General features: G+C 44.4%; 1 protein-coding gene across 2 annotated transcripts in view; it reads left to right on the forward strand.

Moving 5' to 3' along the window:
- LOC115148600 (double C2-like domain-containing protein beta) overlaps positions 1–26,328 on the forward strand; it is a 363,678-nt gene that overhangs the window by 223,315 nt on the left and 114,035 nt on the right. For both annotated transcript variants that reach the window (XM_029690640.1, XM_029690641.1), the window contains one exon: positions 16,863–16,942. In XM_029690640.1, the coding sequence (XP_029546500.1) occupies positions 16,863–16,942 (80 nt within the window). The remainder of the gene's footprint in view (positions 1–16,862; positions 16,943–26,328) is intronic.

Here is a 26,328-nt window from a genome sequence, read left to right on the forward strand (position 1 = left end):
AGCAAAAATCATCCATTACCCATGCACCCCTGTTGCCCTAAAGAGCTGGCCTCTGTACCCTCTCCACCTTATAATGTAATAATGTAGTCCCTTTCACTCACCATTTAATTCTTGTTTTACTGTACACTATCACTCTGATCAGGCGTTTCTGCTCATTCAGAGCCAGTCACCGTCCTCGTGATCTCATCAACAGAATAGGATTGACTTTGCTGGATCATGTTTTATTAGTAAACATTTTTTATTTAACTAGGCAAGTCAGTTAAGAACAAATTTGTATTTACAATGAAGGCCTAAGAACAGTGGGTTAACTGTCTTGTTCAGGGGCAGAACGACAGATTTTTACCTTATCAGCTCAGGGATTGGATCTAGCAACCTTCCGGTTACTGTCCAGACGCTCTAGCCACTAGCCTACCTGCCGCCTGTTTTGATGTACTGTGTGCAAGCCCAGACCAGATCATTTTGTGGCTGCGATGTAAATCCATTGTTGTGTACCATGGACTATGGCTGTTGTTGTATCAAGATTTAGGCCTGCATTTTCAAAGTGTTCATGTAGAGGAGAACTGCCTCGAACTACTGTAGTGTCTGCTGATGCCACATGTTGTAGTTCTTTGATATCAGAGAGAATTTGATCAACTGTATCTAACATGACTCAGGTTGATTGCAATTACTAGTCTTAATAGTGGACCATATTGACCAGCTGCATTGAGTCTGTGTGACGTAATACACAAGAACCCTGTTAGACAGTCAGTCAGTCAGCAAACACAGATTGAAGCTACTCCCCAATCGTGTCTCCAGCAACGTCAGACATAAGACCTTAGACCAAGGCTTTGTTTTGATGGACCGCACGACAGCTCTGTCAAGGTCAAAGACAGCTTTATTATTTTTATTACAAACCCAGAAATTACACTGTTTAGCCGAGAGACGCATTTGTGTAACATCTGAGCATGGTATTGGAGGGTCAAATTTCCCCCAGCGAGATGATACACAGTGGTAAGCTGCATTATAATCCCTCCAGGAGCACGTTAATACCATACACTGGATGGGGCCCAATGGTAGTTCTGCCTGTCTGTTTGGCTAAATTTAGCTGCCACGCTGCTCCACGATTAGAGAGGCTTTGGGCCTCAGAGGGTCCTCACTAAGATTTCTAGGTTAATTCGCTGTCACGTACAGTCGCTAGTGAAAGTCTACACACCCCTTGCACAGTCTTCACATTTTGCTGCCTTGGAAGTACATCTAAAACGGGATAATAAATGTACCTACTGATCTGCACAACCTACTCTACATTTCAAAGTTAAAGAAAATGTATAGAAAATGTTCCAGGGAGGCTGTCTCATGTTGACTCCAATGCTTCCCACAGTTGTGTCAAGTTGGCTGGATGTCCTTTGGGTGGTGGACCATTCTTGATACACACAGGAAACGGTTGAGCATGAAAAACCCAGCAGCGTTGATGCACTCAATGGTGCAATTTCCAATCAAACATTTTAAAAGCTCTCCTCTTGGCACCAGAGGCAAAATGTTGCTGTTTTAAAGCAGAATTCTACACATTTGTCATGGGGCTGAGATAATCTTGCTTCATTTTCAACATTGTCTTTGTTCTGAGGGCAAAAGTTGGACCATTCAGGAACATTCAACACCTCTTAGAAAGCAATTCTGGGTTGCAGGCTTAGGTTTTCAGAAGACTACCACAGGTTTTCGTTTATCTTTTTATCTGGGCTTTGCTCCTTTGCCGGTGATAAGCATACCCACAATGTTATGCTGCCACCACAATATTTTAAAATACAGTACGCAATATGAATTATGAAGTTAAAATTGCGAAATTGAGATTTGATATGTATCAAGAAAAGCCTCTTGAAATTATTTGGATTAACCAACACTAAATATACTGTCTTTTTTTTCATGCAGTCTGTGTGACAACCACAGTCTGTGTGACATTTCTCTCAAAAAAGAAAACGTTAATACTCCTCTCAGCTGTAATTTAATTTCCTCCGGACTACTCACCTGCACTTGCGTCATTGTCTGCTTCCTGTGAAAAGCACAGCCACCCATGGCTCCCTTTATTAGAGCCTCAGAGAGGAGGTTTTACCAATCATGAGTCATATTCCCTGCCCTAAACCCGCCAGTGTAATACACCCAGTCCCACATGTTTCTAGGGTTTGGATTCGCCTGGCTTCTGTTCGTTCCAACTTTAATTTGGGTATTGTTCAAAGCGTTCATACATTATCTCACTGGTTCATAGGTAGTGTGTTGGTGACATAAGCAGATGGAGGAGTTGGCAGTGTTTTGAGTGTTAAGGACTTGGCAGATCTGTTGTTGTGGTGTTTTTTTCCCAGTGAGTCAGGAGAATGTCACGTGGGACAACAAAGCGTAATACGCCTGCTTTGTGCACTGGCACATACTTGTTGTGTCGCCAGGAGTAGTCACATAGATTTTTATGATAGTAGCCCTTTCCTGCAGTCAAATTACCAAATCATCCTTTAGTGGTATTAATATTTTTTATAATTTCATAATTAATAAACATTATTTTAATGCAAAAACCTGGTGTTTAGACGTCAAACAGTTTTGTATATTTCAATCTTCTGTGATATATATGAAGTGTCATACTGGGATGCAAACTCAAAATTGAATATATTTCAAATCTATATCTTACATGGTACAGGTGTCTTCTTTTTTTAAGCCCAAAACCATGTGTGTGAGGTGTATACTTTTGTTTCAAAGTAGATTTGTTTAAGACTACCCAGAAACACTCTTTGAGACCCTGATTTAGCCCACTGCAGTAAAGGACTCATCAATCGAGCATCCAAATATTCAATAGTTACAGCAACTGGTGGGAAAATGCATGACCTCTTTTGGAGAGGATATATATCAGTTCTTTGGAAATCGTTTGAGACATTGTGATTGAAGAAGGTAAGACGGAAAATAACTCTGAACCCTGGAGACAGAATTATGTGAACGACGACTTCTTACGTCAGCTCACAAGCATTATTTACAAGCCAAGTCTGACCCAAATGCTTTTTAGGCTCTAACTTCTAAAATGCTGGACTGGGAGCCGTTCTCTCACGGCCAATATTCTAATTAGACTCCTCATTGACTAATTCACTGCAATGGAGTAGAAACTGTATTGAACGGGTTATGGGGAGTATCCTGAGTTGAGATATGCATTCAGTATTGTCCTCCTGGCTGGTTTTCTGTATTGATCCCAGGGTTCTGCCCTCCTCAGGTTTCTTCAGGAGCTGTCAGCTCAGACAGATTGGTTGACAGTGCATACTGCAGCCTCACTGTCCCTGCAAAGAGGAGATAAAGATTCAGCCCGTGCCAGGCCTCTGTATTTAACACACACATTTGCACACGTGCGCACACACACACACACACACACATCAAAGTTCACAAGACTGGCATGACACATACTCCCACACCTTACCAGACACCTCTAACAATACAAAAGAGGTGGCCTTGACAGACGCCACTACCGAGACAGATTGAAAAGCACTTTCTTTTGTCCGTTTACACAACCAATCCATTCTTTTTAAGCGAGACTACAAAGGCTATTTCAAAAGTTCTGCGGGTCCTGATTTATCTGGAGCTGAGTTTGGGATTATAGTGTTTCAAGTACGATAAAACCATTTAATGTGCAGAAATCAAGGATGTGTCAGAAGAAGTCAGTTTCAGGTCTGTTACTGCCCATTGGATGAACCCTGAGAAAATATGGGAAGTTATTATCTTGACAGCTGGTACAGGACAGTTAGGATGTTTGTTTAGTCTGGCTCGAGCATTAAAGGCACTGAAGTATTAAAAGCCCATTTGAGGTAAGATTCAGGTCTTTAACAGCCTAGGAAGCTGTGGAAATGCTACCATAATTAGTGCTGGTGGGAAGGGACACATACAGTACGCAACCTCTTAGGAAAAAAAGGTGCTATCCCTTTCGGGTTCCATGTAAAACCCTTTCTACATAGGGTTATACATGGAACTCAAAAGGGTTCTACCTGGAACCAAAAAGGGTTCTCCTGTGGGAACAGTCGAAAAACCCTTTTGGAACCTTTTTTTCAAAGAGTGCATGTACACACAAACTCACTTGCGCACGCACACACAATCATCTGCTGTATCCCTCATCTAAGACATCCCAATCCTTCTCATCCTCTATCCTCTAAAGGCTAGTAAAGGCTTTATCCCATCCCCTTGGTCAGTGTATCTTAAAACAGCCAGCTGTCTTCTCCAAATCATTTACATCGAAACACACACACTAAGTGGTGAAAATCCCCAAGCTGTAGTCAATAAAGAAGGATTTTATAAATAGGCCTTAATATGAATTCTAATCTGTCTGTTGATTTAGGGGAAACCAGGTTTTTACAAAATCAGCAGGCATCTCTTCCTTCTGTTAATTTCAAACATTAGCTGCTGGTATAGGAGCCCTTGCTGTTCTTGGTTATTGCCCGTCTCTCAATTCATGTTCTGTAGATATACAGTATGTGATGTATTGAGAAGGTATAGGCAGGCAGCCATTGTTGTAATGAGACAACTTTGATCTGCTGAAACAGATTATGGCAAAACGTGTGTATGTGTACAAAAATTATTAGTTACATTACTGATTTCAAATCACTGCAATGTTTGATGTTTGAATTTATTTTACTAGTGTTGAGCTCACCTAGGCAGATCCTATGTAGTCCTGGTCAAGAGTTGAGCAGGAGACTGGAGGCTTAGAGCAGCGCTCTCGGGCAGCAAGATCTTTCTGGTGGAGACTGATGTTGTGATTGTGTGTCTGGCTGTCTAGCAGTAGCCACCTCCTACTGTATTATGTGTGTGTGGGTGGGCCTGTGTGTGTGTGTGTGTGTGTGTGGGTGGATGGGCCTGTGTGTGTGTGTGCCAGTGTGTGCATAAATGTGCATGCGTATACTTGTCTACGAACACTGCAGCTGGCCTCTTCTCACTCTGTGGCCCATCTCTTGCCACAAAATAATAATTTGATTGCACTGCGTGTCACAGTGCTGTACGTCAGTGCAACTCTCCCCATCAATAGTAGGCCTGCGTCTTGTAGGTATTTTGTGCCCGAATGCTCACCAGGTTCCACACATGCTCTGTCACAGTAGAGAGGTGAGGTTTGATTGTGCCAGTTTGACATTGAGATTGATTCAATGGTCATAGTATTGTTATTTAGCAATGATGCATCTTAGTAAAGGCACAATGTTCCTTTAGCTGCTTGACACAGATAGATAGACATAGAAAAGGCATTTTTAACTAGAGGTTATACAAGGATAGCAAGTTGTCTTCTCTTTAGAGCCCCAGCTGAGATTCTCTCCTCTATATGGCATTTGTAGTCCATCTGCCCACAGCGCGATGAAGATTTCTGGTACTCCACCCAGGGAGGGGAAAGACAAGATCACTCAAGACATGGCTGACAAGGGGTTACCGATGCGCCACACTTTTATTCCAGATATCTGTGCAAAAACTAAAGCCCTCCAACTCTGTGTGATCAACTGATATCGCCCTCTATCTCCAAGCAGAGGAGAGGAGATGGGATGTAAACAACATGTCTGTCTGGCAGTTGTCTTTCAGGACCGAAGGGCTGAGGTGGAGCTGGGCTGATCCATAAATCATCACTTTATGAGATCTGCCACTCCAGCACTTTCCCAATGCTTAACACACACATACATACACACACACCACACCACACCCCACCCACCCACCCACCCACACACACACCTCTGAAGGGGAGGGTTAGGCTACTCCAAAACAAGAAAGAAACCAAACTAACTTGCCATATGGGAAGCATGTATTGCTCCATCCACAGTAGGTATAACCATTAAAAGTTACAGGTTGCTATCAATTGTGGAACACTATCAATGGTGGAACACACCTCAAGATACTTGGGAGAGGAGGGGAGGTAGAATGGGATTGCAAACCCAAATAGTATGGCTGTGTCAGTAAGACTTACCCCGCAATGGGTTAACAACACCCTTTACCCCACTACTGTATCCATTAACACATTACTGCACTTGGCCCAGTGCCTTCACTCATATGGGTCCTCTGTTCCTTCATGGTAAAGACAGGGTGTGAATCTCAAGAGTCTGGAGGTGTTTTCTTTTCATCATCAGTACTGATCTGATAAGATAAGATGAGAAAGAGCAAGCAATATAGCAGAACCAATATGGGGAGCCTGATTTGACCTGTCCAGCACTGTCAGACCAGTTTGAATGAAAGATATACACACACACACACACACACACACACACACCGAGGCCACCCATGGGTAAGACGTTGGGGGAACACATTCATAAATGTCATTAAAGAAATCATAAGAAACAAGGTTTTGAAGTGTCTGTCCTAAATCTAGGAGATATAACAAAAACTCAGGAAATATTTAGTTTTCTTTACACATTTAATTCATTAACCCCTTTTTGGGGTACGCACAATACTACCTCCCTACTTTCATTCCTTGTTTAAACCAGTACTGGTTACCTTCAGATGAGTCCTGTGACATTTGTGGGGGTCGTAGAGCAAAAACCAACGTCTTCGTTAGAATCTACCCGTTCCACAGTGGGGTCCCATTAGTTTGTAGCCCAAACGGTTCGGATGCTACTAAACAGAAGTTGGCACATCGACGGTACCGACTTCAGACGAGTCTGCTGACACTTGTGGTGGACGTAGAGCAAAACGGAGGACACCATTGTGTTTGCGAGAGTCTCCCCCTTTCCAAAGATGCGTAATAGTTTGTCAAACCATTCGGAGGCTACAGACGTTTACGTGAGAAGAATGATTTTCCTGATGTCTCATAGTCGGGCTAACAGCGCTCTAGCTCTGCTACCTTTCACCGCTGATGCAGAAGTGCGACATTGGCGGATACAGTGGATTGAGACACATCCAATTCCCCAAAACATATATCTAACTTAAACATCATTCCATCCGCTGGATGCTGCCACTGTACGGAAGGTGAGGGTGTACTCCGCAGCGGTCTGGCCATCCTGCCGAAGTTGGACTAGGCGGCAAACCCCCATCTCTGCCCTCTGGTGGATGATCGAAGACACCTCTGAACAGAGCCATAGGAACCCAGCTCCTCCTCTCTGTAAGACGGCCGTAGCCCACTCCAACGCCTGGTCAGCAGGGAGATAACCGTGGCAACCTTGGACCACTCGGTGGTGGGGGCACCCATCTGATGAGCGAAAAAGAGGGAGCACTGGAGGAGGAAGCCACGGCATTTGGATGGAGTCCCGTCATATTTGTCCGGCATGGACAAACGGGCATCCTTGACCTGGGCGAACTGCTGAATGGGCTGAGGTGCTGGGTCGACTCGTGGTAGAGGATCCTCCCCTCATTCGGGTTGACGCCCTTTGAGGAAGATCTAGATGTTGAAGAACGCGGAGGACCTCATCCATCGCCGTCCCCAGTTGCGCCAGCTGGTCGTGGTGTTGGCTAAGTAGGTATTGTTCGTTGACCATCTGGGAGATGTCTCCGTTGGCTGCTGCTTCCATTTTGTGAGGCAGTATTCTGTGATGACGATGCAGGGAGTCAGGAAGCAAGTGCACTCGGTGAGTTTAATTGGAACAAACAGGGTGAATGCAAAAACAGGAGTAGCGTCTGAACATGAAAACAGAAACAAGAATGCCTAATGAGTGATACAACAGAGGGCTAGATAAAGGAGAGGTAATCAGGGTAGTGATGAAGTACCTAATGATGGGGCGCAGGTGTGCTTAATGATGGGTTGCCAGGACCGGTGGTTAGTAGACAGGCGATGTCGAGCGCCGGAACGGAAGTAGATGTGGTAAGAAATGTATGAATGTAGGTCTGCTAATAATCACCGAAATGAGAGCTAGACATTGAGGGAGCAAAAACAATAAAGGACAATCTTTTTGCAAATTTTGATGGCGATGAAATATAGCCAATTTTCAGTGTTGAAGACCGGATGCGGCCCATGGGGCAAAATAAATTGGTACCGCTGCTCTACACCCACCCATTTATTGTTCTTGAAATCATAGGGGATCAAGTCTGCCTCATACACTCCCCTGTTTGCCTGATTCCCAATAATGCCCTGGGGTCCTGGAATATTAAGCTGTCTGGCTGACACCAGAACCATACACAAACACACATACACACAAAATACATAAATGCATATATTGTAGACACATAGAGTACATGACCTCAGGAAGAGTAGATGCTGCTTTTGCAACAGCTAATGGGGATCCTAATAAAATACCAAATAATCAATAGTTATTCAGTGTGCACACGCACACTACCTCCAGACACATTGATGGACTCTGACACCAAACACACACAAATGCATGTACTGTAGACACATAATGTACATACTTATTATGTACACACACACACCCTCCAGGTACATTGGCAGACCCCAACACCACACACACGCAGAAACATCACCATTCCAGCCCCTCTCCTTCTTTTTCACCCATGCTGTGAAATCTGGGGCTTTGCTTTCCTTCAATTTGTCCCAGCTTCCAGCCCTCACTGACAATGCCCTGCAGAGGCACAGGTGCTTCATGGTGTAGGAAGAGGAGTGATTAGTGAAGAGCTAAAGCACTGCTCCAATCAGCCGGTAGCCTACTCCATCAGATGGCAAGAACTCTGTCCCTGCTGCAGTTCTTACTTGGCAGTCTCTGTCTCTACCAGTCTGTCCCTAATACTCTCCATCTCTATCATTGACATGTTTTATGAGTGTGGATGTGGGTATGTTTCCCTACTTCTGTCACACCTGACTACTGCTGTCTACAGAGCATCATACAAATCCTATTTAGCGTCTCTATAGAACGTAGAAACAGCAGGGTAGAAATTGACTTTGCAAATCTCTATCTCCGTCTTTCTCTCTCGATCTCTCGCTCTTTCTCTCTCTGTAGGTTGTTTTGACCTCAAACCATAATCAGTGGTGTAAAGTACTCGGTAGCGATTTTGTCATGTAAATCTTGGTGGCGCAAACCCCCCCCCCCCCAAAATTAATTTGTAGATGCATGCCAGCAAAGCCACTATACAACACTAAACAATACATTAATTGCACTATAACAGTGACAACGGTACCCACAAACTGTTAGGACCTACATAAAGCTGTCCCAACAGCAGAGTCCCAACAGCAGAGCTTTCTTTTCAGCACCATGGGGTGAATCCTCACCACTGCTACACCTGGCAATCAGCGGAGCCTCGTCTGGCAGCAAAACAGTTCATTCAGCCTCATTTACTGCCTTTTTTAAAAAAAACAGCTGATATGGCTGACTTGCTTTAAACAAATGTGGTTTCTACTGACAATTGAGATGTACAAACTATGGCATAAGGCGACAACGAGCAGATAAGAGGCAATCCTTAATTTTGATTAAGTGAGGGCTATTTAACAGTCTGATGGCCTTGAGGTGGAAGCTGTTTTTCAGTTTCTCGGTCCCAGCTTTGATGCACCTGTGCTGACCTCGCCTTCTGGATGATAGCGGGGTAAAAAGGCTGTGGCTCGGGTGGTTGATATCCTTGATGATTTTTTTGGCCTTCCTGTGAGATCAGGTGCTGTAGGTGTCCTGGAGGGCAGGCAGTGTGCCCCCGGTGATGCGTTGGACAGACCGCACCACCCTCTAGAGAGCCCTGTGGATGCGGGCAGTGCCCGGACAGGATGCTCTCAAGGGTGCATATGTAAACATTTGCGAGATCTTCGGGACCAAGTTAAATTTCTTCAGCCTCCTAAGGTTTAAGAGGCGCTGTTGCGCCTTCACCACACTGTCTGTGTGGGTGGACCATTTCAGAATGTCAGTGATGTGTACGCCGAGGAATTAGAAGCTATTCACCTTGGATGGGGCGCTGTCCCTCTCCTGTATCCTGAAGCTCCTTCGTTTTGTTGACGTTGATGGAGGGGTTATTTTCCTGGCACCACTCTGCCAGGGCCCTCACCTCCTCCCTGTAGGCTGTCTCGTCATTGTTGGTAATCAGGCCTACTACTGTTGTGTCGTCTGCAAACTCTATGATTGAGTTGGAAGCGTGCGTGGCTCGCAGTCATGGGTGAACAGGGAGTACAGGAGAGGGCTGAGCATGCACCCTTGTAGGGTCCCTGTGTTGAGGATCAGCGTAGTGGAGGTGTTGCTGTCTACCTTCACCACCTGGGGCAGCCCATCAGGAAATCCAGGACCCAGTTGCGCAGGGCGGGGTTCAGACCCAGGGCCCCGGCCTTCATGATGAGCTTGGAGGGTAGTGTGGTGTTAAATGCTGAGCTATAGTCAATGAACAGCATTCTTACATAGGTAGTCCTCTTGTCCAGATGGGATAGGGCAGTGTGCAGTGCGATGGCGTCTGCATCGTCTGTGGATCTATTGGGGCGGTATGCAAATTGAAGTTGGTCTAGGCTGTCAGGTAAGGTGGAGGTGATATGATCCTTAACTTGCCTCTCAAAGCACTTCATGATGACAGAAGTGAGTGCTACGGGGTGATAGTCATTTAGTTCAGTTACCTTTGCTTTCTTGGGTACAGGAACAATGGTGGACATCTTGAAGCAAGTGGGGACAGCAGACTGGGATAGGGAGAGATTGAATGCAGGGAAACTAAAATCCTTTTTACCAATTTTTTTACCTACACTACCGGTGAAAAGTTTTAGAACACCAACTAATTTAAGGGTTTTTCTTTATTTTTACTATTTTCTACATTGTAGAATAATAGTGAAGACATCAAAACTATGAAATGACACATATGGAATCATGTAGTAACCAAAAAAGTGTTAAAGAAATCAAAATATATTTTATATTTGAGATTCTTCAAATAGCCACCCTTTGCCTTGACGACTGCTTTGCACACTCTTGACATTCTCTCAACCAGCTTCATGATATGGTCACATTTAATGCATTTGAATTAACAGGTGTGCCTTCTTAAAAGTTAATTTGTGGAATTTCTTTCCTTAATGCGTTTGAGCCAATCACTTGTGTTGTGAAAATGTAGGGGGTATACAGAAGATAGCCCTGTTTGGTAAAAGACCAAGTCCATATTATGGCAAGAACGGCTCAAATAAGCAAAGAGAAACGACAGTCCATCATTACTTTAAGACATGAAGGTCAGTCAATACTGAAAAATTCAAAAACTTTGTTCTTGAAGTGCAGTCGCAAAAACCATCAAGCGCTATGATGAAACTGGCTCTCATGAGAACCGCCACAGGAAAGGAAGACCCAGAGTTACCTCTGCTGCAGAGGATAAGTTCATTAGAGTTAACAGCTTCAGAAATTGCAGCCCAAATAAAATGCTTCACAGAGTAACAGACACATCTCAACATCAACTGTTCAGAGGAGACTGTGTGAATCAGGCCTTCATGGTCGAATTGCTGCAAATAAAGCACTACTAAAGGACACCAATAAGAAGAAGAGACTTGCTTGGGCCAAGAAACAAGAGCAATGGACAGGTGAAAATCTGTCCTTTGATCTGATGACTCCAAATTAGAGATTTTTGGTTCCAACTGCTGTGTCTTTGTGAGACGCAGTGTGGGTGAACGGATGATCTCCACATGTCTATTTCCCACTGTGAAGCATGGAAGAGGAGGCGTTATGGTAATGGTGTGCTTTGCTGGTGACACTGTCTGTGATTTATTTAGAGTTCAAGGCACACTTAACCAGCATGGCTTCTACTGAATTCTGCAGCAATATGCCATCCCATCTGGTTTGGGCTTCGTGGGACTATAATTTATTTTTCAACAGGACAATGACCCAACACACCTCCAGGCTGTGTAAGGGCTACCAAGAAGGAGAGTGATGGAGTGCTGCATCAGATGACCTGGCCTCCACAATCCCCCGACCTCAACCAAATTGAGACGGTTTGGGATGAGTCGGACCGCGGAGTGAAGGAAAAGCAGCCAACAAGTGCTCAGCATATGTGGGAACTCCTTCAAGACTGTTGGAAAAGCATTCCAGGTGAAGCTGGTTGAGAGAATGCCAAGAGTGCTGTCATCAGAATTTTGATATTTTGATTTGTTTAATACTTTTTTGGTTACTACATAATTCCATATGTGTTATTTCGTAGTTTTGATGTCTTCACAATTATTCTACAATGTAGAAAATAGTAAAAAAATAAAGAAAAACTTTAGACACGTAGTGTATGTAGTCAACTTAGATTGTTACCAAATATTGAAATGTCGCCATTCTGTTTGTTTATGTTGTCTGTAAGACAATGATTTACACTATTGTACTTTGAATGCCCAGACATACTGTCTGTCATTAATGCAAGATTTAAGCAGTCCTAAATTTAAATCAGACAGCCCAGTTGTATTAGCGTTATTATTGCCTCCAATCATACAGTATCACATCTTGAGTTCCATGTTTTCATCCGCTTTTTGCCTGAGCTCATTTGATTTGCAGCGCAGGTCGGTACAATAGCTGTTTCTGTCGCGGAATCGTTTCCTGCCTTTGATAATGCCACCGACCTCATGAGTGGACCAAAGAATTCTGGGTCAGGTATAATCTTACTCTGCCATGCACCGTGACTACTCAAATCCAAACATGGCCTTTCTCTCTTTGAGTCTTTATGGCTTTGACATTTTACGATTTGTTTTAGGGCCGCCATGTCCATCTGGGCTTCCTGTGATCCGTTTGCCACCAACAACAACAAGTGGCCCTATTTTTCTCTTTTTTTCTTACCCTCCTCTCACCATGGAGATAACTGGTTTGTAATTACTCCCCGATTCTGTTGGACACAATTGAATATGATTATGGTAATGGTGTTGTGTACGCCTTGGCCCGTTGAAGAGGCCCATTGACACAATACCCACAGCCTTAATTAAGACTTTCTTAATTTTTATTAACTAGCTTAGCCTTGATTAAGAACTCAATGGCCCCAATGTGGCCGCGGCTGAACAATGGCAAGTGGCCCTTTTATCAACAACGTAATGAAGTGCTTCATTTGATGTTGCTGTTTTTGGAGGAAAGGAGAGGAGTGCTCATTTGCTCTCTGAAGACATGTCTTAAAGTTCCTGAACAGTCATTCTGAAAGTAGGTTTTGTTTCACGGTTAACTACCTGGTAGTTTGAAAAGACTGGCTGAGTGGGCAGAGAGCTTATATTCATGATCTTGCCTTGACTGACAGCTCTATGAAAAGCCTATGCCAAACAATTTGGATGCAGTGTTAAAGTAATATCATCTCAAGCAAATTTGGTGATATACAAACAAAATCAAACATAGAAATCACATCGATGATATATTTTTTTTATATAAATCTCCCGTTTAGCATGTCTCTTGTGATTCAGTTCACAGCAGCACTGACAGATGTGTTAACTTGACAACTATGTTGGAGTTTTGAACGACACTTCCCCCCCCTTTTGTTCCATACTGGCTGAAGACCCAGCTAGCCAGTAACTAGCTAACACCAGACATAGGTATATAAGTATCTTTGCCATAGATTAATAATAGGGTAATTATATTATTATATTTACTGACACCACACATTCACATTTTGGCATCAGTCGAGTAGCTATCTAGCTTTATAAACTACGCCCCCCTGCAAACACGCCTTCTCCAAAGTTGGTTACAAGGGGCTACTTATTTAAATTAGCTAAGAGAATGTCATGTGACTATTGGTGTATTAAAATTACAGTTATTAAGGTCTCCTTAATAATGATTCCAAGTGTTTGTCATGGGGGGGTGGACCAGTAACTTTATGATCAAACTGTATCAATGTAGAAGCAACAGTCATATTTCATACTTTGGTCATCATTCCTTGATCTGGTTTCCTTCAAATATTATCCAGTTTCATGAAAAACATGATTTGGACTGTTCATGACCTTTAATGCGCTTCCAAATGTAAGTAAACTTTGAGAAGCCATGATCTGTGTATCACTAGGAAATGCACGGGGGAAGGGAATTTATCTTGCGCGGCGCCCAAAAGCGCTTAATGAAGCATTCGGCTCATCAGGCAAGAGTAACACACCAGCAGAATTAGGCGGCCAGTGCCATCTCACCTCTCTTTCTCTCGCTCTCTTTCTCTCACGCACATACATCTCTCTATCGACAGCCACTGGAAACCTCTTGTATTTTCCAGAGTGCCCCGACAAAAGAAAGATGAGGCGATAGAAAAGCTCTCCTTGCCCACTAATACACCCTCAAAGAGCTTTATAATACATACAACGGGGAGAGAAAAAAACAAAGATTGAAAGTTCTATGGCACTGATAGAGTAGGCTGGCACACTATAACGAATCAAAAAGCGGTAGGCCTATATGCTGGCCGCCGTATATGGAATCAAAGAAAAATGATGTTTAAGATGCGGAAAGACGGCTGCACCGAGCCAGGGCTGCTGCCAGTCGCCGCTGATGAATCAGACTGTGTTCAATTATAATTACTTTTCTTGTCCGGCTCCCGCTCCAAACGGCCTGCTCTTTGTGTTATTGACATTTCCGTTAATTACCGGAGTGTTGCCACCACTCCAATGACTCTCTCGATACATTGTCACAGTCAAAACTTTCGTAGCAACCTCTCTGCGGACATGGATTCGAATGTAATGTAATGTTTTTGACTGGCTGTACTTCAAAGATTTTACAGATTTTGCATGCTTATTGTGATTGGCTGGTCCTGGCTCCCAAGCGGGTGTGTCTATGTCCTTCCAGGCCCACCCACGGCTACGCCCCTGCCCATTCATGTGAAATTCATAGATTAGGGCCTAATTTATTTATTTAAATTTACTGATTTCCTTATATAAACTGTAACTCTTTAAAATTGTTCCATGTTGGGTTTATATTTTTGTCAGTATATAATGTACCTTCTATCTTCTATTGCCGGGGTAATACTGATGAACCAATCAATACACATGGCAGGAGCATAAGCCGCCTCCAAGTTGGAGGCGGCTTATGGTAGAGAAATTAACATTAAATTATCTGGTGACAGCGAATTGGACATTCCTGCAGTCAGCATGCCAATTGCACGGTCCCTTAAATTTGACACATCTGTGATATTGTGTTGTGTGACAAAACTATACATTTTAGAGTGGCCTTTTATTGTCCCCAGCTCAAGGTGCACCTGTGTAATGATCATGCTGTTTAATCATTTTCTTCATATGCCACACCTGTCAAGTGGATGGATTATCTTGGCAAAGGAAAAATGCTCAGTAACAGGGAGGTAAACAAATTTGAGCACAACATTTGAGAGAAATAAGCTTTTTGTGGGATCTTTTACTTCAGCTCATGAAACATTGGATCAACACTTTACATGCTATGTTTATATTTTTGTTCAGTGTAGATGGAAATGTTGTTTTTCCCCAGGATGTTCAAGCCTTTGAGAAATCCAATTCATAGCTTTGCAATACAAAAACCAAAAGCACAGAGCACTTTTAGTTAAGGAGAGAGAGACCGAGCAAGAGAGAGAGAGCGGGGGAGAGAGTGAAATGGAGAGAGATGAGAGAGGGCAGAAGTAAAGATGTTTAGTCATTGAATAGATGGTAATACATACACTCCTCCTGTATCAGCCAGATACATACAGTTGCATGCCTCCCTGAATTATGCATAATCGTTTTTATTATCTGCCAACTTTTGCTCCCTCTCCCTCACTCTGCGAGATTGCTGCTGGGAAAATGCTGGGTATATGTTCCTTTTTAGAGCACAGAAATAATGACACGACATGGCGTAAGGGATTTGATTCAAGTTGCGTACTATGAGGCAACCAAGGGGCAGAAATGAGTTGGTGGGGGTGATGAAGCGGTGGTGGAAAGAGGAACTATTTTGCGAGGCAATTCCCCAGGATAAAAGACCACAAGCATCCCCCAGCATCTCATACATGTATTAGAGATTGAAGTCACCGCTCGGGCGCCAATCTTGGTAATCGGAAACAAATCTGGTTTAATCCCTCAGGTGCCTTTCTACGAAGCATAACAAACACACACACACTCACTCATTCATTCACACACACACAAACCTCCGTGGCCAAACGTGCCGCAATGTTTATTGAATGAACGCACCCTCCAGATGCCAGCGGGAAGAAAACACAGGAGGTATCAAGGATTTGGATGTACACACCCCACGCCCAGCAGAGGACTAACAGAGGTGACAGGATGTATTGCCGTTTTAAGTGCCAGGCCAAGCTGTGGAATAGGCCTTTATTGGTCTAGTTAAATGATTTGTTTGTATGATCATGTAGTTAATGAAATGTTTAGAGGAGTTGATACTCCAGATGGGCCCTATGGAGTAGATTCTGATGGTGATGGTCTCTCACATCCGGCATGAAATACACTGAGTGTACTAAACATTAGGGACAGCTTCCTAATATTGAGTTGCACTCCCTTTGGCCCTCAGAACAGCCTCCATTTTGTCGGGTCAAGGACTCTACAAGGTGTGGAAAGCGTTCCACAGGGATGCTGGCCCATGTTGACTCCAATTCTTCTTACTTAAATATTTTGTCTTGCCCATTCACCCTCTGAATGGCACACATACACAATCCACGTCTCAATTGTCTCATGGGTTAAAAATCCTTCTTTAACCTGTCTCTTCCCCTTTATCTACAATGATTCAAGTGGATTTAACGAGTTACATCAATAAGGGATTATAGCTTTTATCTGGATTCACCTGGTCAGTCTATGTAATGGAAAGAGCAGGATCTTCCTAATGTTGGGTACACTGTGTGTGTTCTACTGTATATTGGCGAGTAGACAGGCCCATGTGCGTTGAGGTGAAACACGGTTGTGGTGAGTTTCGCTCAGTTTGAGGAGGGGATGATGAGAAGGAAGTCCTGTCATACGTTGACAGGCGGTTTTATTAGTAGCCTCTCCTCTCAGGTGCTCTTATCTTGGTGTGTAGCATGTAGTTGAGGTCTGATTTCAGTTTTTGCCTTTTTCTCTCTGTCTTTCTCTCTTTCTCCATAGTGTGCAGCATGTAGTTGAAGCCATCTCTGCTCTGATATCTGATTTCTCTATCTCTCGCTCTCTCTCTCTCCTGCAGCTACGTTGGGGACCCTGGACTTCAGTTTACTGTATGACCAGGAGAACAATGCTCTGCACTGTACCATCAACAAAGCCAAGGTGAGCGTCCACAATGATGTGTTTTGTCCTACAAGGGGAAATTGTTTCCAAAGTTTACACTGTAAAACTTTTCCTTGTAAATTTACAGCATTATACTGGCACCAGTTGCCAGCTTAATATTGTAATTTTGCTTCACAGCATAGATGCTGTAATGTATTTTACAATATTTTCCTTAGTCTAAAACATATTACCACATCCCTGCTGTAAATTTACAGGGACGCTGTAATGTTTTACGGTAAGGAAAATAGTACTGTGAAATATATTACAGCATCTCTACTGTAAAACAAAATTACAGTATTCAGCTGGCAACTCTGGTGCAAGGATAGTGCTCTAAATTTACAGGGAAATTCTCCTTGAAATCTAAATCCCAAGAAGATGTTCTTTTTTTTTTTTTTTTTTTACATAAAATACATTTATTCAAATTGCTAACAACATGAACAACAAATTAAACAACAAAACTGACAATAGAAGTAAGAACAGTTAGCACATATGTAACCAAATAAGAGCATCATTACAACACTAATTTAAAGACTATATTGTGTGCCTGTGTGTATGGTGTGTGGGGGAGAGAAAGAAAAAAGAGAGAGAATGGGGGGGTTGAGAAGCGTGGCTTCATCCAGGCCACCGTGTCATGTACTTTGACACATCTTCAGGGTTCATCATCTTGGGTTAAAATTGGGATTGGGTGCAATCCTAGATCTATGATCACAGGCAACTCTATTCGAGGTAAGAGGTGGTGAAATACACAACGGTACAGTTTACGCAGCAGAGCATCCAGTAGATGGAAGTCAGTGCAGCATCAGGTGTTCCTCATGGGGCTCCATAACAATCCTCCTCAGTTCTGATTTGTCAGCTCTTCTCACCCCTAGGATAAGCATAGAAAAATAAATAATAGAATGAGAGACAGAGACCACCAGGGCTGCTACTCTGTGGGTAAAAATACAGGGGACAAGGGACATATCAAGCTGATGTTGTTTGTGTGTGTAGCTGTGTGTACTTACCTCACTAGAGGTCTTCATTCAATCTCAGTGAGCTCTTGGAAGAATGGGGCAATGTAGGGGTTGAGAAGTGCTGGCTTCCTCTGGGCCACCTTGTCACGTACTTTGTCACGTACTTTGTCACATCTTCAGGGTTCATCATCTTGGATTGATTTGAACCAGGAATCTGTACAGCCATTTATGCAATATAGTTTATGAAATCATTTGAGGAATTGAAGAAATACATATACAACAGCTAGATACAGTGAGGGGAATAAGGTATTTGATTCCCTGCTGATTTTGTACATTTGCCCACTGACAAAGAAATGATCAGTCTATAATTTTAATGGTAGGTTTATTTGAACAGTGAGAGACAGAATAACAACAAACAAATCCAGAAAAACGCATGTCAAAATGTTATACATTTATTTGCATTTTAATGAGGGAAATAAGTATTTGACCCCCTCTCAATCAGAAAGATTTCTGGCTCCCAGGTGTCTTTTATACTCTTAAAGGGAGTGCTCCTAATCTCAGCTTGTTACCTGTATAAAAGACACCTGTCCACAGAAGCAATCAATAAATCAGATTCCAAACTCTCCACCATGGCCAAGACCAAAGAGCTCTCCAATGATGTCAGAGACAAGATTGTACAAGATTACACAAGGCTGGAATGGGCTACAAGACCATCGCCAAGCAGCTTGATGAGAAGGTCACAACAGTTGGTGCGATTATTCGCAAATGGAAGAAACACAAAAGAACTGTCAATTTCCCTCGGCCTCGGGCTCCATGCAAGATCTCATCTCGTTGAGTTGCAATGATCATGAGAACGGTGAGGAATCAGCCCAGAACTACACGGGAGGATCTTGTCAATGATCTCAAGGCAGCACAGGGACCATAGTCACCAAGAAAACAATTGGTAACACACTACGCCGTGAAGGACTGAAATCCTGCAGCGACCACAAGGTTCCCCTGCTCAAGAAAGCACATATACATGCCCGTCTGAAGTTTGCCAATGAACATCTGAATGATTCAGAGGACAACTGGGTGAAAGTGTTGTGGTCAGATGAGACCAAAATGGAGCTCTTTGGCATCAACTCAACTCGCCGTGTTTGGAGTAGGAGGAATGCTGCCTAGGACCCCAAGAACACCATCCCCACCGTCGAACATAGAGGTGGAAACATTATGCTTTGGGGGTGTTTTTCTGCTAAGGGGACAGGACAACTTCACCGCATCAAATCCTGGGTGAGAACCTCCTTCCCTCAGCCAGGGCATTGAAAATGGGTTGTGGATGGGTATTCCAGCATGACAATGACCCAAAACACACGGCCAAGGCAACAAAGCAGTGGCTCAAGAAGAAGCACATTAAGGTCCTGGAGTGGCCTAGCCAGTCTCCAGACCTTAATCTCATAGAAAATCTGTTGAGGGAGCTGAAGGTTCGAGTTGCCAAACGTCAGCCGTGAAACCTTAATGACTTGGAGAATATCTGCAAAGAGGAGTGGGACAAAATCCCTCCTGAGATGTGTGCAAACCTGGTGGCCAACTACAAGAAACGTCTGACCTCTGTGATTGCCAACAAGGGTTTTGCCACCAAGTACTAAGTCATGTTTTGCAGAGGGGTCAAATACTTATTTCCCTCATTAAAATGCAAATCAATTAATAAAATTTTTGACATGCGTTTTTCTGGATTTTTTTGTTGTTATTCTGTCTCTCACTGTTGAAATAAACCTACCATTAAAATTATAGACTGATCATTTCTTTGTCAGTGGGCAAACGTACAAAATCAGCAGGGGATCAAATACTTTTTTCCCTCACTGTACACCTACTTCAAATTCTAACTAACTAATAAAACATTACTATAGCCTACACAATACAACAGATTGTTTTACCAGACATTTTTATATCTTTCTGTGACACCAAACGTTTGCACTGCGCTCAGTTTATTCTCTATGGCACTCAAAGGCTGCGGTATAGCCTACCTAAAATCCTATCATAACAATTATTATCTGGGTGATTTCTTTCTAGTTTGCAAAGCAAGACATTTACGAGCGTTTTAGAGCAGACCGAAATAGCTTGTGTCAACTTGATCTAGCTAACTAACTAGCTAGGTTAGTTTAGCTAAGAAAACATGCAGTAATTTAACGTTGGCAAGCAATAAGTAATTGAAGATTAACAAGGGGCTATTCATTCTATGGAAAATAATGAATGACGTATCTCAATATGACAGGAGTCAGGAAGCAGGTGCAGAAGGTGAGTTTAATAACGAAGCAATGTAGATGAACAAAACATTAGAAGCGTACAGAACGTAAGATAAAATAATACTACCTAGTGACTGCTGTCATCTGAGGGCTAAATAAAGGGGGAGTAATCAAGGAGATCATGATCACCAGGTGTGAGTAATGACGGGGAGCGGCTGTGCTTAATGATTGTTGTCAGGGCCGGTGGTTAGTACACCGGCGCTTTGAGCGCTGCATCCGCCAGGTGACCAGGAACCACTGTCTTGAGGAAGGAGACATGAAAGGATGGTGAGAATCGGTAGTTGGAGGGGAGTTGTAGACGATAGGTTACCTCATTGACCCTTCGGAGGACCTTGAAGGGCTGGGGACTCAGCTTCCGACAGGGCAGGCGGAGCGGGAGACTCCTGGTGGAGAGCTAAACACGATCACCAGGATGGAACACGGTAGCCTCACTGTGGTGGCGGTCCACCTGATCCTTCTGATGGCGGATGGCGCACTGGAGCCTCACGTGGGCAGTGTTCCACACCTCCTCTGCATGCCGGAACCACTCGTCCACCTTAGGGGCCTCGGTCTGGCTCGGAGTCCACGGTGCCAGTGCCGGCTTGTATTCCAGGACGCACTCGAAGAAGTCAGCCCGGTGGAGGAGTGCCAAAGTGAGTTCTGGGTGTACTCTGCCCAAGTAAGGAACCGGGCCCATTCCCCCTGTCGGTCCTGGCAGTGACTCCTTAGGAACCTCCCCAGCTCCTGGTTGATACTCTCCATCTGCCCTTTGGACTGAGGCCGGTACCCAGATGTGAGGCTGACCATGGCCCACAGCTTCTCCATAAAGGCTCTCCATACCAGCAACGTGAATTGGGGACTACGGTCGGAAACAATGTCCGCCGAAGGGCCGTAGTGCCGGAGGACACGGTGGAATAGTGCTTCAGCGATCTGGAAAGCGGTAGGTAGCCCAGAGAGAGGGATAAAATAGCAGGATTTAGAGAATCTGTCAACATCAACCATAATAGTTGTAAAAACATCAGAAAGGGGGAGATCAGTTATGAAGTCTATGGACAGATGTGACCAAGGCCGCTAAGGCACCGGAAGGGGAAGGAGTTTCCCTGCTGGAGTGTGCCAGGGAGATTTGGTTTGGGCACATTGGGAGCAGGAGTTGACATAGCGGGCGATGTCCTGTGCCAAGGTGGGCCCACAGTACTTATCGGAGAGCGATTGCATAGTGCAGGGGATACCTGGGTGTCCAGCGATCCCTTAACTCCATTGGGACGTAGATGCGCTCCGGAGGGCAGGTAGCAGGTTCCCTCTCCAGAGCCTGATGGATGTCCATGTCTACGTCCCAGAGCACGGGAGCAAAGATTTGAGATGGTAGAATGATAGGAGCACTCTGGATCGGAACCTCTCCCAAATTGTGGAGATGGGACAGGGCATCGGCTTTGATGTTCTAAGATCCTGGGCGATATGACAGGGTGATGTGGAATCTGGTAAAGTAAAGGGCGCACCTTGCTTGCCGCGGGTTCAGCCGCCTCCACTCAGTGCCAACTTCACCGCCAAGAGCTCCTGGTCGTCAGCGTCATAGTTCCTCTCTGCAGGAGACATTTCTTTTAGAAATATGCACATGAAAAACAATTCTGTGGGTTTCCTTGGCGTTGGGACAAGATGGCTACCATGCCCACCTCTGAGGCATCCACCTCCACCACGAAGATCAGCATAGGATCTGGGTGTCTCAGCAGTGGGGCAGGGCTCTGGTATTCCAAGACGGAGACCTCGACCTGATGGAACTGGCACTTATCCGCTTTAACATAATGGTGGTTCTCAAGGAGAAGCCTCAGCACTACTCAGACTTGAGCGATGTGATCTTCCAAGGTGGCCGAGTAGACCAAATTTCATTGATATACATGACCACCTGCTGCCTAATCATGTCCTGGAACACCTCATTCACGAATGCCTGAAACACTGACGGAACATTGGCTAGTCCTTAAGGCATCACCAAGTACTTCTGGTGCCCAGATGTCGTGCTGAAGGCCGTTTTCCACTCATCCCCCTCTCGGATGCGAATAAGATTGTAGTTACTTCGCAGGTCCAGCTTCGTAAATAACCAGGCCCCTCTGAGCTGTTCGATGGTGGCCGGTACCAACGGAAGAGGGTAACGGTACTTAGAGGTAATGGAATTGAGACCTCTGTAATCGATGCCACCCATCCTTCTTGGTAATGAAGAAGAAGAAGCCTGCCGATGCAGTACAGGTGGATGAGCGGACAAAACCCTGCTAGAGAACCTGCTGGATGTACTCCTCCATGGCCTCGGTCTCAGCCACCGACAGAGGGTAGATGCGGCTTTGCGGCGATGCAGAACCTTCTAGCAGGTTGATGACACAGTCCCAGGGGCAATGATGAGGGAGACAGCTGGCTTGGGTCTTGGAGAACACCTCCCGAAGATCCTGTTAAACCTCCGGGATGTCGGGCTGGAGGGCAACCGCAGGACTCTCAACAGATGTGAAACTGCAGGGCAACAGAAAGCAGGTCTTCCGGCATCCGGGTGACCAGTCCTCGACCAGGAGATGGTGGGATCATGACATTGGAGCCACCGGAGGCCGAGTATGGCTTTGTAATCTGGTGTGGTGATGACAGGAAGGGAAGGCCTTCCTGGTGTTTGGATCCCACGGTGAAGGTGGGTGGTAATGCCGGATCCAACTGCTCGACTATCCAGGGCAAGGACTGGAAGAGAGGAGATATTCATGGAGGAGACTAGGGCCTGGTCGATGAAATTCCCCATGGCACCGGAATCCACTAGAGAGGTAGAAACATCACGATGACAGCCAACCAGTGAAATGGGAACCAGGAACGTTTTGGCGGAAAACGACGATGATGGAGTACTCACGCCTTTCCTGGGAGTTGGATGATCACCAGACTGCCCCTTTGCTCTTATGGATCCCGGACTCTGACGCACGGACATCGCTGAAGCTGGTGCCCCTCCTGACCACAATAGGCGTAGAGCCCCAGCTATCTCTGGCGACACCGCTTTGCTGTGGGGAGGTGTGTGGACCCTATCTCCATGGGTTTAGGCTCTGCTCAGGACTACCAAAGGAGGGAGGGGAATGGTGAGGTGGGCACTGGCGCTCCCAAAGAAGGTTATCCAGACAGATGGCCATCGCAATGAGTAGGTTGTTATCCTGACACGCCAACTGTGTCTATACCTCTTCGCACAGTCCTCTCCGGAAATGAGTGCGGAGCGCCAGCTCATTCCATCCACTGGAAGCTGCCACAGTCCGAAAGGTGAGGGAGTACTCTGCAGCAGTCTGGGCACCCTGCTGGAGTTGGAGAAGTTGCTCACCTCCCTCTCTGCCGTCGGGAGGATGGTCGAAGACCGCCCTGAACAGAGCCATGAACCTCTCATAGGAACCCAGCTCCACCTATCTCCTCTCTCCCAGATGGCTGTAGCCCACTCCAACGCCCGCCTGGTCAACAGGGAAATGACCGTGGCATCCTTGGACCTCTCGGTGGTGGGGACTCCTGTCTGATTGGCAAAATAGAGGGAGCGCAATGGGACTCTATAAGATCTGGTAAGGAAATAACATGACAAATACATGTTACACCTGCAATTTGAAACAATACAAGGGGCTTAAAGTATCCAACTTGAATTTGGAGACCTGAAATTCAAGTACTCGATTAGGTCTACCTTTAAAATCAGACATTTCTTCAATTTAATGCTTGAAAAGTCCTTGAAATTATTGTAGCCAATTTGTAAGTTTTCCTACTCCCTTATAATTATCCGTGATACATTTTTTTTAATCCGTTTTTGCTTCAATTGAAGAGTGTTGCTCTACTCTGTTGCGGTAAAACCACGTGTGGCTATTATGAGGAAGACAACGTCTAATACTGGCTTCAAATTGGCTTTCCATACAAATTCTTCCATTATAAAAAGAACCTGTTTTTTTTATATGCGTTCTCATTATAAAAACAGTTATGGTGAGATTCAAATAGTGAGATTAATGCTACCCCTATTCATAGATTTTATTATGTGTGCCACATAAGCTATTGAAAAATCACCAAGCATCCAATTTATTTAGTCAGACAAGTCCACATTATTCTCACATATTTTAGAATGTAATAATAATTTCAATATGCTGTTGGGATGTTTTTCAGCGGCAGTGACTGGGAGACTAGATGAACGTAGCAAAGTACAGAGAGATTCTTGATAAAAACCTGCTCAGGACCTCAGACTGGGGTGAAGGTTCACCTTCCAACAGGATAATGACTCTAAGCACACAGCCAAGACAATGCAGTCACTCCCAGTCACTGCCGCTGAAAAACATCCCAACAGCATGATGCAGCCACCACCATGTGTCACCATAGGGATGGTATTGGCCAGGTGATGAGCGGCGCCTGGTTTCCTTCAGCCGTGACGCTTGGCATTCAGGCCAAAGATTTCAATCTTGGTCATCAGACCAGAGAATCTTGTTTCTCATGGTCTGAGAGTCCTTTAGGTGACTTTTGGCTACTTCGGGACAAGTCTTTGAATGTCCTTGAGTGCCCAACCAGAGCCCGGACTTGAACCCGATCGAACATCTCTGGAGAGACCTGAAATTAGCTGTGCAGCGATGCCCCCATCCAACCTGACAGAGCTTGAGAGGATACGCAGAGAAGAATGGGATATTCTCCCAAAATACAGGTGTGCCAAGCTTGTAGCGTCATACCCAAGAAGACTAGAGGCTGTAATCGCTGCCAAAGTTGCTTCAACAAAGTACTGAGTAAAGTTTCAGAAGTCTAATATGTTTGCAAACATTTCTAAAAACCTGTTTTTGCTTTGTCATTACGGGGTATTGTATGTAGATTGATGAGGGGAAAAAACAATTTAATCCATTTTAGAATAAGGCTGTAATGTAACAAAATGTGGAAAAAGGGGTCCGAATACTTTCCTAATGCAATGTAGATGTTATGTATGCATGTGTGTGTGCGTGTGTGCTTGTGCGTATGTTCTCTGCTGCTTGCTTCTCTGTGGTTGTGTGAAGGGTATTTCCCCTGATAACAAGCTGCTGGTAGCACATGCTGCTGTCCACTCTACTCTTGATCCAGACCAAGCCTTTGGTCTGTCTTCACAGCAGTACACACACACTTCAAAGTGCGCGCACACACACACATGAATACATGACAACACAAACCCATACAAAAACACTTTCTCACGCACACACACAAATCCTCCCCAAGAAGGGAAATCTCTTCATGTCTGAGATACAAAGCGTTTTCCCTCACTGTGTTGTTTAAACTGTGTTTCGTTTTTTTCCTCTTGAAGATGAAGATTACTTTTTGGGCTCAGTAGCTCACTGGGCTCTAGGACAAAGCGGAAACATCTGTAGACATTTCAGATATTTCTTCCCCTCTATTGCTCACCCATATTCTGTGTGACATTTACCGGTTAATGATTTCAAATTGATTTTCTGTTACCGATGTCATGGCATGGTCTGCAATAGGCAAGACAGGATGCCTGAATGCAGAGGCTCAGGTGGCTCAAGAGGAAAGTCTGAAATCAAGATTTTGTACTGAATACTGCATAATTTCCACCCCCAAACAAATGACATCTTCTTCCAAATTAACAAGGTAGGGAAAAAGGCAGAGCCTCTGCTATCTTTTCCCTCTACACTCGAAGTTGCAGTGGCAATTTTCCTTTTCCACCTTGCTCATGGTTATCTTATTAAGTCCAATTAATCCAGCCGGATCCACATTGGTTGGCTTGGGGGAGGAGTGCCAGCCAAGGAGTCAGTTCAGACACTTCTTTCACATACCCTCTTTTCCTCAAAGACAACCAGCTGGCTGATCTGAGAGCAACACCTTCTTGTTCTTCTTCCATGAACAACCCCTTCTATTCCCCAAGAAAATATGTTAAGTCACAAAGGTAGTCAAAGAAAATGATTTAGTGTAGAGGTGCTGACTAACGGCAAATAAACTGTAAGCTATAAAAACAAATAGTCGCACACTACATACACTCAGCAAAAGAAGAAACGTCCTCTCACTGTCAACTGTGTTTATTTTTAGCAAACTTAACGTGTAAATATTTGTATGAATTTAACAAGATTCAACAACTGAGACAAACTGAACAAGTTCCACAGACGTGACTAACAGAAATGGAATAATGTGTCCCTGAACAAAGGGGCAGTCAAAATCAAAAGTAACAGTCAGTATCTGG

Source organism: Salmo trutta, chromosome 15 (genome assembly GCF_901001165.1).
Source record: "Salmo trutta chromosome 15, fSalTru1.1, whole genome shotgun sequence".
Classification (NCBI taxonomy): domain Eukaryota; kingdom Metazoa; phylum Chordata; class Actinopteri; order Salmoniformes; family Salmonidae; genus Salmo; species Salmo trutta.